At 35.2% G+C, this 14,548-nt stretch overlaps 4 protein-coding genes across 4 annotated transcripts; 1 reads left to right on the forward strand and 3 right to left on the reverse strand.

Moving 5' to 3' along the window:
* Positions 1-319: 319 nt before the first annotated feature.
* On the reverse strand, positions 320-4,732 carry LOC111605732 (probable cytochrome P450 9h1). The gene is made up of 6 exons (XM_030225089.1): positions 4,014-4,732; positions 3,284-3,953; positions 3,116-3,226; positions 1,322-1,722; positions 617-1,256; positions 320-521 (listed from the first exon to the last, which is right to left on the reverse strand). The coding sequence occupies exons 1-6, from the start codon at positions 4,725-4,727 to the stop codon at positions 340-342; spliced, it is 2,718 nt and encodes a 905-aa protein (XP_030080949.1). The 5' UTR covers positions 4,728-4,732; the 3' UTR covers positions 320-339.
* Positions 4,733-6,683: 1,951 nt separating this feature from the next.
* LOC111604747 (odorant receptor 49b) lies at positions 6,684-8,879 on the forward strand. The gene is made up of 6 exons (XM_023322927.2): positions 6,684-7,166; positions 7,923-8,193; positions 8,252-8,351; positions 8,424-8,525; positions 8,611-8,718; positions 8,778-8,879. Exons 1-6 carry the CDS (start codon positions 6,734-6,736, stop codon positions 8,877-8,879), a joined length of 1,116 nt encoding a protein of 371 aa, XP_023178695.2. The 5' UTR covers positions 6,684-6,733.
* A 1,389-nt stretch (positions 8,880-10,268) lies between these two features.
* On the reverse strand, positions 10,269-11,368 carry LOC111605136 (venom allergen 3). Its single transcript, XM_023323525.2, has 3 exons — positions 11,213-11,368; positions 10,721-11,151; positions 10,269-10,633 (listed from the first exon to the last, which is right to left on the reverse strand). Exons 1-3 carry the CDS (start codon positions 11,345-11,347, stop codon positions 10,339-10,341), a joined length of 861 nt encoding a protein of 286 aa, XP_023179293.2. The 5' UTR covers positions 11,348-11,368; the 3' UTR covers positions 10,269-10,338.
* Positions 11,369-12,258: 890 nt separating this feature from the next.
* Positions 12,259-13,491, reverse strand: LOC111605132 (venom allergen 5.01). The gene is made up of 3 exons (XM_023323505.2): positions 13,273-13,491; positions 12,814-13,205; positions 12,259-12,659 (listed from the first exon to the last, which is right to left on the reverse strand). Exons 1-3 carry the CDS (start codon positions 13,396-13,398, stop codon positions 12,287-12,289), a joined length of 891 nt encoding a protein of 296 aa, XP_023179273.1. The 5' UTR covers positions 13,399-13,491; the 3' UTR covers positions 12,259-12,286.
* Between the last annotated feature and the right edge of the window lie 1,057 nt (positions 13,492-14,548).

Consider the following 14,548-nt stretch of genomic DNA (forward strand, 5'->3'; position numbering starts at 1 on the left):
TTATGCAACTCTAGAATAAATTAAATAAATGGAAGCTGCACGGATTAGTTTCGATTAGCTGCGTATGAAAACTTTTGCTTTGATGCATTTTCATTAATTAAAGAAAAAAGTGCGATTAAATAAAGCACAAGGGAGTATTTAACGTAATTTCCTGTTCGCTGATTAATGAAATGCATTGAACGTGCGACTTCGCATGAACTTTTAATTAGAATGCAAAATGATTAATTAGCTAAAAGTGCAGTGAAAACCATTTGCTCAAGAAGCAGTTGATGGAGCTACAAATTTAAATCAACGAAAACAATTTGGAAATTAGCTCAAAACTTTTTATTTCTATCACATTCATTTAGCTGCTTCGCCGCTTCTGGCCACAAATTTGAGCCAAAATTTATCCTTGGGCGCCATCTGGAAGCCCACGATATTGTTCATCATGTCAATTGTAGTTTTTTTGCAAGGCAGCAATTCGAACTTGCTCAGCAAATGATATAGAATTGATTTGACCTCCATTAAAGCCATGCGATTGCCTGCAGGAATTTGTTTTAAATAAAAAATGTATTAATTAATTAATTATACAAATATTATATTAATTTAATTTATCTTTTTCCTATGCTCTACTCACCTATGCAGTTGCGTTGCCCGACGCCAAAGGGCAAATATGTAAATGGCTTGATTTCATGTTTATTTTCCTCCGCAAAACGTTCCGGCTGAAACTTATGGGGCTCGGCGAAATACTCGGGATCGTAGTGCAGGCCTGTAATGGGTATAAATATGCGATCTCCCTTTTTCAGTGACACGACAATCTCATTGTTGTCATCCCGTATATCGATATCGGCATTGCAGCTCCGATCCGTTAGAGGTGCCGGCGGCCATTTGCGCAATGCTTCCGATACCACCATATCCATATACTTCATTTTCATTAGACTATCGTAATCGAGGGGCTTTCCCTCCAGCTGTTGCTCGACCTCTAAGATCTCTTCATACAGCTGCTTTTGCACCCTCGGATTCATGCACAGTTCGTAGGCGGCAAAGCACATGCACGTGGACACCGTCTCAAAGCCCGCAAAGAAGAAGAGCAGACATTGAGCCAACAGATCGTCGTCTGTGAACTTTTTGCTTGACTCCTCCGATGCATTCGCCTTGCGTTGAGCCTCCATTAGCAAATGTATCATATCAGGTCGAACAATCGTATTTTCCTTGCGAAATTTGATGGCCCCAAAGACCTGCAGGCATTGATCAGGTCGTACATCGCCCGCATTTTGCTGCCCGTAAAGGTGGGCGATAATATATTTCGCATCTCACGCCATTCGCGATCTTTCAGCTGCACCAGACTCTTCGACAGCAGCGTCTGAAACTGCTCCGATCCCGAATGATTGACAAAGTGATCAAAATCCTTAACGCCTACGCTCTTGATCAGCTCCAGATCGCGCACCACAAATATCGGATCGCGCAGAAAGTATGAGCCATAAACTTTGCAGTCTTTAAAACGCAAATACTGCTCGATTTGCTTGGTCAGGTGCGGAGCCAAACCAAAGAGTTCCTTGAAGCGCATATTACCCAGCAGCGGAGTAGGCTTCTCATGGGGTATACCCCGCTGCTCGAACGTCTGATACTTGGCCACCGACCATTTGTAGAGTAATGCGGACAATACGATCACGAGTGTGCAGAAAATCAAAAACATTTTGTTATTTTTTAGCTCAACTGAGCGCTTCGAGTGCTCGACTGTAACTGAATCGCTCAATAATCATAACAAAGTTCTAATATGACCTCATCTTGCTCTCTTTCTCTCTCTCACCCACTGCCGCTACCTTTCGCTCTCTCCATTTTTTTAATATAGCATTTTCAATGTCAGCTCTGTGTCTCTCTCTTTCTCTCTCGCACCCGCTGCCGTTGCCGCCTGCCTTTCGCTCTCCCCATTTTTTTGATATAGCATGTGAGCTCGGTGTCTCTCTCGCACCCGCTGCCGTTACCGCCTGCCTTTCGCTCTCCCCATTTTTCTTATATAACATTTTCAATGTCAGCTCTGTCTCTCTCTCTCTCACTTACGCTCTCTTACGCACTTGACTGTTCACGCCTTCTCGCTATTTCTCACTATTTTTTAGCATTATAAATACTCTAAGCAGTAGAGCTTTTATGTTCGATCGAACTGGTTTGACAATAGCTGAAAAACTTAGAAATTCCATATATTTAATATGTAAAGCTTTATTTTTTTATACTTTTATTTTAAATACTTTTCTTCTTTACTATTGGCTTCAAAATGTTTTCGTGTGTTATTATTTTAATTTATAATAAAATTTAATTTTATAACTAATTTATACTAACATTAAATTTTAGGGTATAGAAGCATTTACTTGCCTACAATTTTTTTTCTAAATGAATAAAAAAAATTATTTACTCAATAGTTTAACGTGAAACCCGTTGGGATTGCAAATTCCTCAATGTCCACTTGAAGGCGTCCAATGGAGGCCGTTGCCCGCCTGAAACTAACTAAATCTCAGTTAAGAGCTACGTAAAATTATATGTATATGAACAAATATACATCAAATATATATATGTCAAATATAATATATATCTAATACACAGCTCTTCTACTAGTTGTTGCCTAATGGCTGTCAGAAATGAGCATACCCTATGCGAGGGTATAAATAGATAAGCAGCCAAATAAAAAGCAAAACAATTTAAGAGAGATATTGGACTTATAGCGATTTCGTATCTGTAAAATTGTTGTTTACAATTTACTGTGCGTTTGTTTGTTAGCATGATATATACATATATAGATATGGTATCTATATAGTATATAGTACAGCACAGATAGGCTATAAATGCTTCACAATTTTATTCAAACATCAAAGTTAACTCCAACAAACTGTGATACATATTGAAAGCTAAAATTTGTTTTACACTTTTCTGATATTCTATATAGATATTCGTATTATCGTAGGCCATATTAATATACAATCAATAATATAATCGTACAGTATTCTAATCTTATCTTATCTTTTTTATAGCAAATGCACTCAATACACATTTCACCATAAGCTCAACATTTTGCATGATTTTTATTCCACTTTTCTGGGCACCAATTTGAGCCAAAACTTTTGCTGCGGCTGCATATGAAAACCCTTTAAGCTATCCAGCATATTCTTAACCGTTTTGTCAGTTGGCAACAATTGAAATTTACTAACTAAATGATAGATGATGGATTTGATTTCCATGAGTGCCATGCGATTGCCTGAAAAGAGAAATGAAAATGTATCAAAAATTTATTATTATTTATTAAGTATTTTACCTATACAACTGCGCGGACCCACGCCGAAAGGTAAATACGTAAAGGGTTTTATATTCGCTTTGTTCTCATCCAAAAAGCGTTCGGGCTTGAAGCGTTCGGGTTCTGGAAAATATATTGGATCGCGATGCAAGGCTATAATCGGTATTTGAATAATGTCGCCCTTTCGAAACTTGGCCAACAACTGCCGATTCTCGTCGTACATGTCTATATCTTTGCCGCACTGCCGGTCCAAGCTGAACGCTGGCGGCCACATTCGCAGCAATTCTGATATAACCAAGTCCATATACTTCATCTTGGCCAACATGTTGTAGTTGAGAGGTTTACCCTGCAGCTCCTGCTCCACGGCCGAAACTTCCTCATACAATTTGGATTGTACTTCGGGATTCCGACACAGTTCATAGGTGAGAAAGCAGAGACTAGCCGACATCACCTCGAAGCCCACAAAGAAGAAGAGCAAACACTGCGCCAACAGATCCTCATCATTGAATTCGGCGTGTTCCGCTGAGCTCTCCGATTTGCCATTCTGTTGAAACTGTCGCTTGGCCTCCATGAGCAAATGTATCATATCGGGTCGTATTATCTTGTGTTCCGTGCGATATTTCATGGCATCAAAGACCAGACTATTAAAATAATCGATTTTCTTGCCATCAAAGAGTTTGACGCGCAGAGCCTGAAAAGCGTCGACATTTTTATATCTAAAATGAAATTATATAAAATGATCAAACTCTACCTTCATCAACCTGGGCATAATGCCATATAGTAAAACCTTGACTAAGGCTAGATACGAGAAATGTGTCACGGAGTTCGCTAGCGTATAGAACTGATTATTTTTATCCACAAACGAATTGACCTTAATGCCAAATGCAGCCGATGCTATAACATCATTGGCAAATCGGCCAAAATAATCCTTCATTTCCAGTTCGATCTCCTTTTCGTTCGACTTGAGCAGCTCTGCCTCTATGTAACGCCCACCCTCCACGCTGCACTCATTGATCAGCTCGAACATGGCCTTCAGCTTGCTACCCGTGAATGATGGCGTTAGCGTATTACGCATTTCCCTCCATTTGTCGTCCTTCAGGCCACTGAGACTTTTCGAGAAAATGCTTTCACCCGATTCGGGTATCATTGGGCGATGGTTGATGAAATGCTCAAAGTCCTGGATGCCCACGCGTTTGATCAGCTCGACATCGTGCAGCACAAAGAATGGTTCGCGCAGATTATAGAAGCCATAGATCTTGTGTTTCCTCAGCTCGGTGCTCCGTTCGATGAGCATCTTCAGAAAGGACTTGCGTCCCAGCAACACTCGCAGACTCACATTTCCCAGAAATGGCTTCGGCTTGTCGCATACTATGCCACGCTCCTCGAATGTCCTGTATGGAGCCATCGCATATTTATAGAGCAGCGCAAGCAGAACCAGCACAAAGGTCAGGATTATCAAAACCATTTCGAACTGAATGCATCAGAAGTACGACCATAACTAAATATATAATCCAACTAAATAGAATGTCGATATCTAATTTGTTGGATACTTTGAAAGTACTCACACGCACTAAAGGCATTAACTAAATAATAGATAATTATCATATGTAAACAGTGATTTATAGGGTATACCAAAAAATAACCCTCTCGAAATAAAAGTTCACTTAGATATTGGCAAAATTTTACTCTTATGTACAAATTATTTAATTTTTATAAATAAAAGCATTTTTTTAAATAAATAAACTTAAGTTTTTTGTTTTACAGAACTTTTTTGATACTATAATTTTATTTTTATTTGAAAATATTTTTTAATATTTAAATTATATATTAATAATCTTTTTATATAAAAACATATTTTTTTATATACTTATTTTTCTATATGAATAAAACAAATAATTTTTAAAACTAAAAAACTAAATGTAACATTTATAATTATTAAGATAATTTATTTTTTATACATCTAATTTATTTAATATTATAAAATATATTTTCCGATAAAAATTAAAAATTACGAAAATGAATTAAATAATTATTAGATATACATATTAATTTTATAAATTAATATTAATAACCTTTAACTTAAATATGCAAATTACATAATGAATTTGCCGTCGACTTTTGACTTAAATGTAAAGGAAAATTTGTAGAGCATTAAAATATGAAATTTGTAATCTGATTCTGTTGATATTGGACTTATCAATTTATCGCTGGCTATGAAAATAATATTGTTTAGTTTTGCCTAATCAAGTGAATGGTAAAATTTCGTTGATTGCAGAGCAAATAAATAAACATCCATATTGATATATATATATGTAAATAGATATATAATATGTATATAGATATATATATGCTAATATATCTACTACATATTTGCATTAGCTTATTACAGTTCCAATTATCAATGCAACCAAATGATAGAAAATTATCAAAAGCGGCTGATTGCTCAGCTGTAATTATATAAACATTGTCTATAAATTAGACTATGATAGAAACATTTGCGACTCGCATATTTCAACACACACAAAAATGTGTGAAAAAATGTATTTGTTTAGCAAAAAGCTGCAGTAAAATGCAAATTTATATAGATTTCCATATTTCCTTTTTTGGCAATCGATAAAAATGATGCAAATAAAAATTAAGCAAAAAATTGTATAACATTTCAGGTATTCAATAAAATGCCAAGTCATGTTCAACAATTTGGTCTATTGAAAAATGCATTAATGCTGAATAAGTGGGCTATAACTGGCTACGTTATACACGCTCAAAGGTAGTTCAAATGAGTCTAAGAGATACATTTATTGCGACTATCAGTTTATTTTCAGATTAGTATATATATTTTTTAATTTTATTTATTACATCAGTCAATGCTTTATATATATTTTTTAGTATATATATTTTTTAATATTATTTATTACATCATTGAATGCTTTTATATTATTATATTTTATATTATTATTATTTTATATTATTATTATTTTATATTATTATTATATTATCTAAGCCCCAAAGACATTCAGTGTACACTATACAAATTTACTGACTTACGCTTTGAAGATGTTTTAGGACAGGCATTTCTTCACCTTACCAAGGCACTTAGATAGATGACTTCAACAGGGCTATACCCAATTGAGATTTGCAGTCGATAACAAGTCTAACTCTGTAATTTCTTCAAGTCTCACTCAAGAGAGCTTTCATGTCTACCTCATTCCATTGAAGGAGCATTAAATCAGTTAAGATTCATCTTGTTTAAAATCTAACTCTCTCCTCTTAACCTGTAAAGTATCTTCAATAAAACTAATATGCTCCCTCTTCACTATATAAACGAACATCAAGAAATTGCGCCTGGGAGCGCTTGCAAGGCGTGGCATGAGTCAAGCAAAATTGCAAAATTATTTTAACTATTGCATAGCCCCAGGCGCAGATATAAAAGTCAGCCGACTGCATTTATCGACAAATAGTTGAGTGGCAAATATGCTTGAGGATATTCAATTGATTTATATGAACGTGCGAATATTGCGCTTCTGGGCGCTGCTCTATGATAAGAATGTGAAACGCTACATTTGCCTAACGCTGTCCATTTTCCATGTGCTCACCCAGATCTTCTACATGTGCACCACGAACGAGGGCATTACGGGCATTATCCGCAACTCCTATATGCTCGTGCTCTGGATTAACACGGTGCTGCGCGCTTATTTGCTGCTGTTCGACCAGCAGAGCTACATCCAGCTGATCAGCGATCTGAGAAGCTCGTACTATGAGCTGGAGCGCATGGATGATCCCTATATAGGCTACCTCTTGGCTAAGGTGAATCGACAGGGTCAGCTTATGGCACGCGGCAATCTCTTCTTTGGCCTGCTCACCTGCATTGGCTTTGGTCTGTATCCGCTCAGCTCCAGCGATAGAGGTGAGCGATAAATAGCAGAAAGTGGAAGAAAATTTTGGATAAATTTTAGTAAATTTAAAGTGCCGACGAAAATTCTTTATAAATTTTTATATTTTTTATATATTTATATATTTTTATAATTCTTTATATCTGTCGTAGATTAACTAAAGCTGTTATACTTGCTACAAAAGCTTTGCTTTTCTTAAATGAGTCAAAAGCTTCCTCTAATGTCACTAGCACTTGATCTAAAGACTTTGCTTCTCTTGCATTGATCCCAAGCTTCAAAGCTTCAATACCTTCCAAATTTAATTATCTTTGATCAGTTCCTTTATGCTGAGAAATTCATTCGAAGCGTCAAATAATGTCAATGGCACTTGATTGGATCAATCCAAAGCTTCAACTAATGTCATTAGTTTGTAAATCTAATTGCCTTTGAGAACTTACTTCAAAAGCTTCTCTTCTCATAACTTAATGCAAAGTTTCAACTAATGTTATTGCCTTAAGAATCTAATTCATTTGCCCAAATGCTTCAGAAACTAACGTCATTATCCGACAAAGCTTCACTTCTGGACAATTCATCGAAAGTCTCAACCTATATCATTATCTGAAAAATTTGATTAGCTTCGACCAAAATCTTCATTAGCATAAATCCAAAGCTTCAACTAATATGATTATCTTGCAAGTTTAATTACCTTGAAGCACTTAACCGAAATTAATCCAAAGCTTCAACTAATGTCATTAGCCTGCGCGCATGTAATTACCTTTGAGCACTTGCAGTTTTGCCCTTTGGCAGCAAAATACCGGGCGTCAATGAATATGACACACCCTACTATGAAATTTGGTTCGTCTTTCACATGCTCATCACACCGATGGGCTGCTGCATGTATATACCCTATACCAGTCTCTGCGTGGCCTTCATTATGTTCGGCATTGTGATGTGCCAGGCGCTACAGCATCGTTTGCGCTATCTCAAGCATCGTCTGCTCAACCCCCAGCAGCTCGCTCTGGAAATAATCGAATGCATTATCTATCATCAGCGGATCATTGAGTAAGCTGTAAAAATAAATGCACAAGTTTTGTAGATACCAAATGCACTTTCCGTTTAGCTACATACAGACCATCAATAAGCTGACTACTTATATATTTCTGGTGGAATTTTTGGCTTTCGGTGCGCTGCTCTGTGCGCTGCTCTTCATGCTTATGTTTGTAAGTATGTGTGTGTGTGTGTGAAAGGATTTGCTGTGCTCGTATGTACGCCACTTGTATACTTTCGTCTAGGTGGACTCATCAGCCCATATAGCCATTGTGAGTGCGTATATAAACATGATACTCGCCCAGATATTGGCACTCTATTGGTATGCCAATGAGCTGAGGGAGCAGGTGAATTGATGCAGTTGCCTGCCTGCCAGGATGCCTACCTCTAACAGCTCTCGAGCTTTTCGCCCTCTTTTTTAATGTATTCCAGAATCTGGCCATCGCCGTGGCTGCCTATGAGACCGAGTGGTTCACGTATGACGTGAAAGTACGCAAAAATATACAATTTATGATATTGCGAGCACAGCGTCCAGCATCGGTAAGAGTTGCAACTGTAGATAATTAACTAAACTGTTGCTAATTGATTACCTTCGCCAGGTATTGTTGGGTAATATACGACCCATAACATTGGAGTTGTTTCAGAATTTACTGAATACAACTTATACATTCTTTACGGTACTTAAACGTATTTATGGTTGAAGTGCTCTCAAATTGCGCATACGACACGTGTGCGTTAAGTATTTAATATATATAAAAATAATATATTCTAGAAAATATTAATATTGGGTAGTTTCAAAGTAAAATATTTCTTGTAATTATGGTTTTTAAAATGTTATTATTACTGTTGGTTTTTAAAATATTTTTAGATATGCGTATACTTGATGTTTGAAATAAATTTATTTTTTAAATATTTTCCTCATTTCCAAATAAGTTTTTATAATTAATGTATTATTTATATTGAATAGCTGTTAATTTATAGCACTCCACAAAATCCTTAAAATATTAATTGCGTCCATTTGTAACTAATAAAAAGTTTTTTATATATATAAATTTATATCTTTTATCCACACATAATAAATATTTAAAAGTTGCATAATTAAATAGTTGGCATGCCTTGCACAATTAATGCGCATTGTTTTTTATAATAAATGCCAAATAACAACAATAAATATGCTTTGATTTCATTTAATAAATGGCTGTAAAAAACTTATGTTCAAAATATTTAATTTGTCAGATTTTTTAAGCTTTCATTTCAGCTTTTTTTATTCATTTATATTTTTATGAAAATACGAGCGCATCATTTGTGGTTGTGTTTGCATTTATTCTTTTTTTATTGTTTTTTTTTTGTGCCCCTTAAGCCCACTGTAAAAAAACGGAGGTAGGTGTGGCGAGAGAGCGATAAAAATTGTTTGCTGAAGTTGTCAACGCTGAACGCGACGCTGAATTGTCGACAAACTTTGCACCATACTGACTTTGAGTGGCATGCCCGAGCACAGCCACCTGCAGCTGTTGAACTCAAAGGTGCCAGCGAAAAAAACAACGACTGTCAGCAGTTGTAAGAGGAACAAAAGCAACAACAACAGCAACAGTCGAATACATTTCAATCTAAAAACAAATTAAAAACAAAACTAAACTTGATTTGCGTACTCTTTAAAATAATTATATCTGTATTAAATTAGCAAATATACTTAATATACTTTAATATTTTTATATATCTTTAAATAGTTTTAAAATATTTTTGAAATATTTAATAATTTGTAATTATAAAATATATTTTTCATATTTTTTTTACTATATATATAAAATATATTTTTGCTACATTTATAGGGCAAAAGAGAGTACTCAAAACTTTTTTACAAATATTTGCTTAAATTATTATATTTTATATATTTTTATATTAATTTTATTTTGATTTAAAATTAATTCAGTAAATGCAGAAAAATATTAAAAAAAAAAGAAAGCTAATGACAATTCAAGGTAAAAAAAACTAAGCAAAACTAGCTAACAAATTTTGATATAAATAAAACAAAACTAATATACTCTTAATATTTCATAGATGATTTCAATTTTACACCAAAGTGTCGAGGAGATTTTAAATGCATTTTATTTTATATAACCATTACATACCATATGTATATCAAATATATTTAATGACTTTTTAGTAGAAACTAAAGCCAGCCATGCCAGAGTTGTCGTATATCTCGTTGATGGAGCAAAGATTGATGAATTGCGGATTGCGTCCGGTGCGGCAATCGACTGCCGCTCTATCGCCGCTCTGATAAACGGGCGCATTCACATCGTTGCCCCGGACAAAGTTACAGGTCATATACTGATGCGTACTGAGCAGCCATTGGCCGGCATTGTTGCTGACGTTGCGCGTCTGACGGAGTATGCCGCACCCGACATGGGTGGTGCTGTCCCTGACCAGTTGTGTAAAGTACGCAATGCACTTGCTAATACGTAAATGTAAAATTCTTTCGAAGTTATTCAGGACAACAGATAGTCAAACTCTGCGACAGTTACCTGTGCGCGCATCTTACCTGTTAATGGGCGGACTGTAGGCAATGATATCGCGCATGCTGCACTCTTTGTATTCGGCAAACATTTGCTCCAGCGTTGCCTTGATCACCTCGTCCTCGGTGTGGTATTCGACGGGATCGCTTGAATCCTTGCCACCATTTGGCGAGCCCTGCCAACCGCCTTCGGCCACCACCTGGGCGACATTGCGAAACTGATCGCTGTTGCGGCAATGATCATTGACCAAAGCGCATCGTTTCACATTCAATTCCGCAAAGCTGGCCAGCTCCGGGTCCCATTGCAGTGTGGCCATGCGTGTGGCAGGATTGAAGCCGACCAGGTCGCCGCGTGCAATCCGATCACGATACTCATTCAATTCGTTGAGAATCATATTGCGTCTAGCTGATGTAATACGCACCACATGCGCATCCGGACTGCAGTTTTCCGCCAGTTCCTGTAAATGTCGTGCCCACATTATTGTCGACGGCTGGTTTGGCTTTGATCATTGAACTTACACCAAAATTACTGCAGGCAATATGCTTCTCGGGGCCCGGACAGAGCGCAGGATCGCAATAGTCAAAGGCCGGAATCCTTGGCCAAATGCAGCACAACTGCCATAGTGCAGCCAGCAGCCAGTTAGTCCACAACATTTCGCTAACGCAGCCAATTTGCTCAGCTCTGGGCCCGGCGCACACTCTCTTATAGAGTTGGCCAGCAAATCAATTTGTCGCCAAAGCGTTGCTATCTCACCGAACTAAACTGGGCACGACCAACCAGAACCACTCACCCGCCACACCTTCAATTGGCCACGGTCGTGGCCACAGCTACATAATATTAAAAAAAAAAATCTATTCGTTTCTATAATACACTTTATTGTTCCTCCTTTGTTCATCATGTAATATATTCTTTTATTTTTACTTATTTCAAATTTGTAAATTTAATTTTCCTCTTTTTATTGTTTGTATTTTTACTTTAGTTTTATTCTTTAAATATTTTTAAATGATAATTTATTTCTATTTTAATAGGAATTAATTTTCTAATTGCTTTAATTGTTATTATTTTTCAAGTTTTTTCTGCTCTAATATATTTTTTTATTTATCGTTTTTGCGACAATTTTTAATTTTATAATTTTTTTTAACTTTTATATATATTAATTTTTTTCAATAATTTTGTAATAATTTTATTCCTTTTCTATTATTATTTTTAAATTTTTATTAACACATTGTTTATTTTTTTTCTTTTTATTTATTAGTATATTTATATCCTTCAATTAATTTTATGCATTTTTTACACTTTTTACATTTTTTTAACTAAAAATGCGTGTTTTATATTTTTTATAATCTATTTAAAATTTTTATAGGTTTCTTGGCGTCTTTTATTTAAATTTCCTCTGCTTTCATCTATAATATTTATGTTTTTTTGTTACATATATATTTATAATTTTTAATCTTTATATATATTTATCTCTCTATTCTTCTGTCCTATTTTTTTAATTTATCTAGCATTAAAATATATATATATATATTTTTATTTATTTTTTATTTATATTTTTATTTTTGTCTCTTGGTTGCAAAATATTTTCTTTTTTATTAAAGTATTTTCGTTATATTATTTATCGTTGGATAGATACTTTCTATTTGACGAGCGTAATTCGCTGATTGCAACATCATAAGATTTCGAAACTCAGCCTCAGTTTGGGACGGTACATAATTATTATCGACTTCCTCGTCGGGCTTGCACAAAAATTCATGTATATAATTCCTTCCCTTTTGGCAGCCAGACGCTGGTATTAGACTTATTTGATAAGGTGTTAACTCATTAACATTGGCCCGATTCAAATTGCAAACCAGAGCCGCTGAGATGAACAATTTCTTTGCATTCCTCGACGCGCGTAACGCACAGCCAATTCTAGTGGCATAATCTTCGAGCAGAGCCGTATGGTGACCCAGGCAGGTGTTGGTCCTAAAATGACGATGAACAAAAAATCAAAATTTAATAATGAATTTTAATTTTCAATTTTTTAATGAGTATTTTTATACATCTTTTCGTAAAGAAAAATTTTAATTCATGAGAGCGATATATATCGAAAATTCATTATTGTATTATTAGTACTCACCCCGGCACACTTGGCACTAATTTACTTTGCTCATTCATTCTACAACCTAACACATCCCTAAGCCATATGTTCACTAGGTCGTCGAAAATTAATTTAACGGTTGAAGTCGGATGCATCCTGAGCGATATTTCCACAGTGCTCACAAAATTAAATTCCATCGTATTGGAGCAGTATTTGCCACGACTATCGCAGTGATATGCCAGCGTTCTGGATGATGAGGCCAGAGACTCGTCCCACATGAGGGTCGCCATTCTAGCTGCCGGTGGAAAATCATATAGCCCACTGGCCACCAAGCTGCGCATCATATTCACGTGCGTCAATAAGTTATCCTTCAGATCGCCGTCAATGGGAATCAATTCGAATTTTCCAGCTCCGCATCTCTTATTGAATTTCTGAAATACATATTGATTTACAGAAATAGACACTTAAATTAGCTAGAGCTTAAATATGAGTTTTCACCTTTGTGAAGGCGCACATCACGTGTTTTGTATGTGGGGGGCAGAATATCTGATGTGCACACTTTGATGCAGCCATGTTGACAACCAACTGCAGTCCTAGCAGTTGCAAGATCAAATTGTATCTCATTTTTCCTTCTACTGACAACGTGGTAAACAGTCTATAGATTGAAAATCAGTGATAATTTATTGACTAGAAATATAGAACTTCGATTTGTCGTGCTGAGCTAAAACGCATTAGCCCAATGAACCATGCATTGCTGACGATAAGCTCCTTAGCTATACTTAATAGAGCATGCCGAAGTGAATTTCTCTAGGTAAAATACCAGAGTAGGAATTGTACTACTTCACAATATCCTGTACTTAATGTAGAGCAGCAGTTAAATAAATATTTTGGCGTTTAATAATAAAGGAATTATTATATGTAAATATAGATAACGACAAAGGGACGAATGTATTTATGGAATCAAAATAGATAGAGGAGCATATAAAAATGCTGTCATAGACAGACTCAATAAAATCAAACATAATCAATGCGTTTTAAAAGGTATATGTATAAGGCTACGGTAGCAGCATGGCTTTGTTCTTTTTACTCTCAAATTTGTAACAGATGCTTTGTTCCTATGGAATAGGCTAACATCGAAGCAGAGACAAATTCGCTATACTTTTTTAACAGACCTCGCATATAAGTATATTAGTATAAGTATATTAGGTAACTTTGAGCAGTTCAAAAATGTTTCAACTATGAATAAAATCAAACTTTAAGATCTATTCCAAAGAATAGGTCAAGCCAATTATTGTTTACAAAAATAGTAGTATTAACATCTTCAAATAAAATTGTAGTTTTTGAAGTAAAACATATATAAGCAAGGGTAAGTGATCCCTTAAGGCACTGCTTATGATTTTATGAATAACCTAAACTGCCTAAGATAAAGTCTTAATCATGAATTTCAATAACACTTTTTGCCTCAAATACATTTGTTTCAATATACTGACAGCTCTACAATAGAAACTTCAATTATAAATATATAGCTTTATATATTAGTCTACCAAATATTAAACATATAATAGCTGCAAGGCTAACATAAAACTTCCTCAAACACATTCTAATTTAATACATTATTTATCCAATACATCAGCGTAATAAATAATAACACTCAGCACAGAGTCTAGTTCAATGAAAGTGCACAGAAATATGCATTAATTAATTGCATAACATGCATTTCATTAATTTATTAACAAAATTATTTATGATGTTTTTAATGTACTTTTAGTGTTTT

Source organism: Drosophila hydei, unplaced genomic scaffold, assembly GCF_003285905.1.
Source record: "Drosophila hydei strain 15085-1641.00,03,60 unplaced genomic scaffold, DhydRS2 tig00008122-arrow-pilon, whole genome shotgun sequence".
NCBI lineage: Eukaryota > Metazoa > Arthropoda > Insecta > Diptera > Drosophilidae > Drosophila > Drosophila hydei.

Excerpts from the sequence above, each read along its gene's own strand:
- LOC111605136 (XM_023323525.2), bottom strand. The coding sequence starts at position 11,347 with ATGTTGTGGACTAACTGGCTGCTGGCTGCACTATGGCAGTTGTGCTGC. Across the intron at positions 11,152-11,212 it reads TTGCCTGCAGTAATTTTGGT|GAACTGGCGGAAAACTGCAG; the intron begins GTAAGTTCAATG and ends CGACATTTACAG. Across the intron at positions 10,634-10,720 it reads TACAGTCCGCCCATTAACAG|CAAGTGCATTGCGTACTTTA; the intron begins GTAAGATGCGCG and ends TTTACGTATTAG.
- LOC111605732 (XM_030225089.1), bottom strand. The coding sequence starts at position 4,727 with ATGGTTTTGATAATCCTGACCTTTGTGCTGGTTCTGCTTGCGCTGCTC. Across the intron at positions 3,227-3,283 it reads GGGTCCGCGCAGTTGTATAG|GCAATCGCATGGCACTCATG; the intron begins GTAAAATACTTA and ends TTCTCTTTTCAG. Across the intron at positions 1,723-3,115 it reads TATGCTGGATAGCTTAAAGG|TTACAGTCGAGCACTCGAAG; the intron begins GTTTTCATATGC and ends TGAGCGATTCAG.
- LOC111604747 (XM_023322927.2), top strand. The coding sequence starts at position 6,734 with ATGCTTGAGGATATTCAATTGATTTATATGAACGTGCGAATATTGCGC. Across the intron at positions 8,352-8,423 it reads TGCTCTTCATGCTTATGTTT|GTGGACTCATCAGCCCATAT; the intron begins GTAAGTATGTGT and ends ACTTTCGTCTAG. Across the intron at positions 8,526-8,610 it reads CCAATGAGCTGAGGGAGCAG|AATCTGGCCATCGCCGTGGC; the intron begins GTGAATTGATGC and ends AATGTATTCCAG.
- LOC111605132 (XM_023323505.2), bottom strand. The coding sequence starts at position 13,398 with ATGAGATACAATTTGATCTTGCAACTGCTAGGACTGCAGTTGGTTGTC. Across the intron at positions 13,206-13,272 it reads TGATGTGCGCCTTCACAAAG|AAATTCAATAAGAGATGCGG; the intron begins GTGAAAACTCAT and ends TATGTATTTCAG. Across the intron at positions 12,660-12,813 it reads TTAGTGCCAAGTGTGCCGGG|GACCAACACCTGCCTGGGTC; the intron begins GTGAGTACTAAT and ends TCGTCATTTTAG.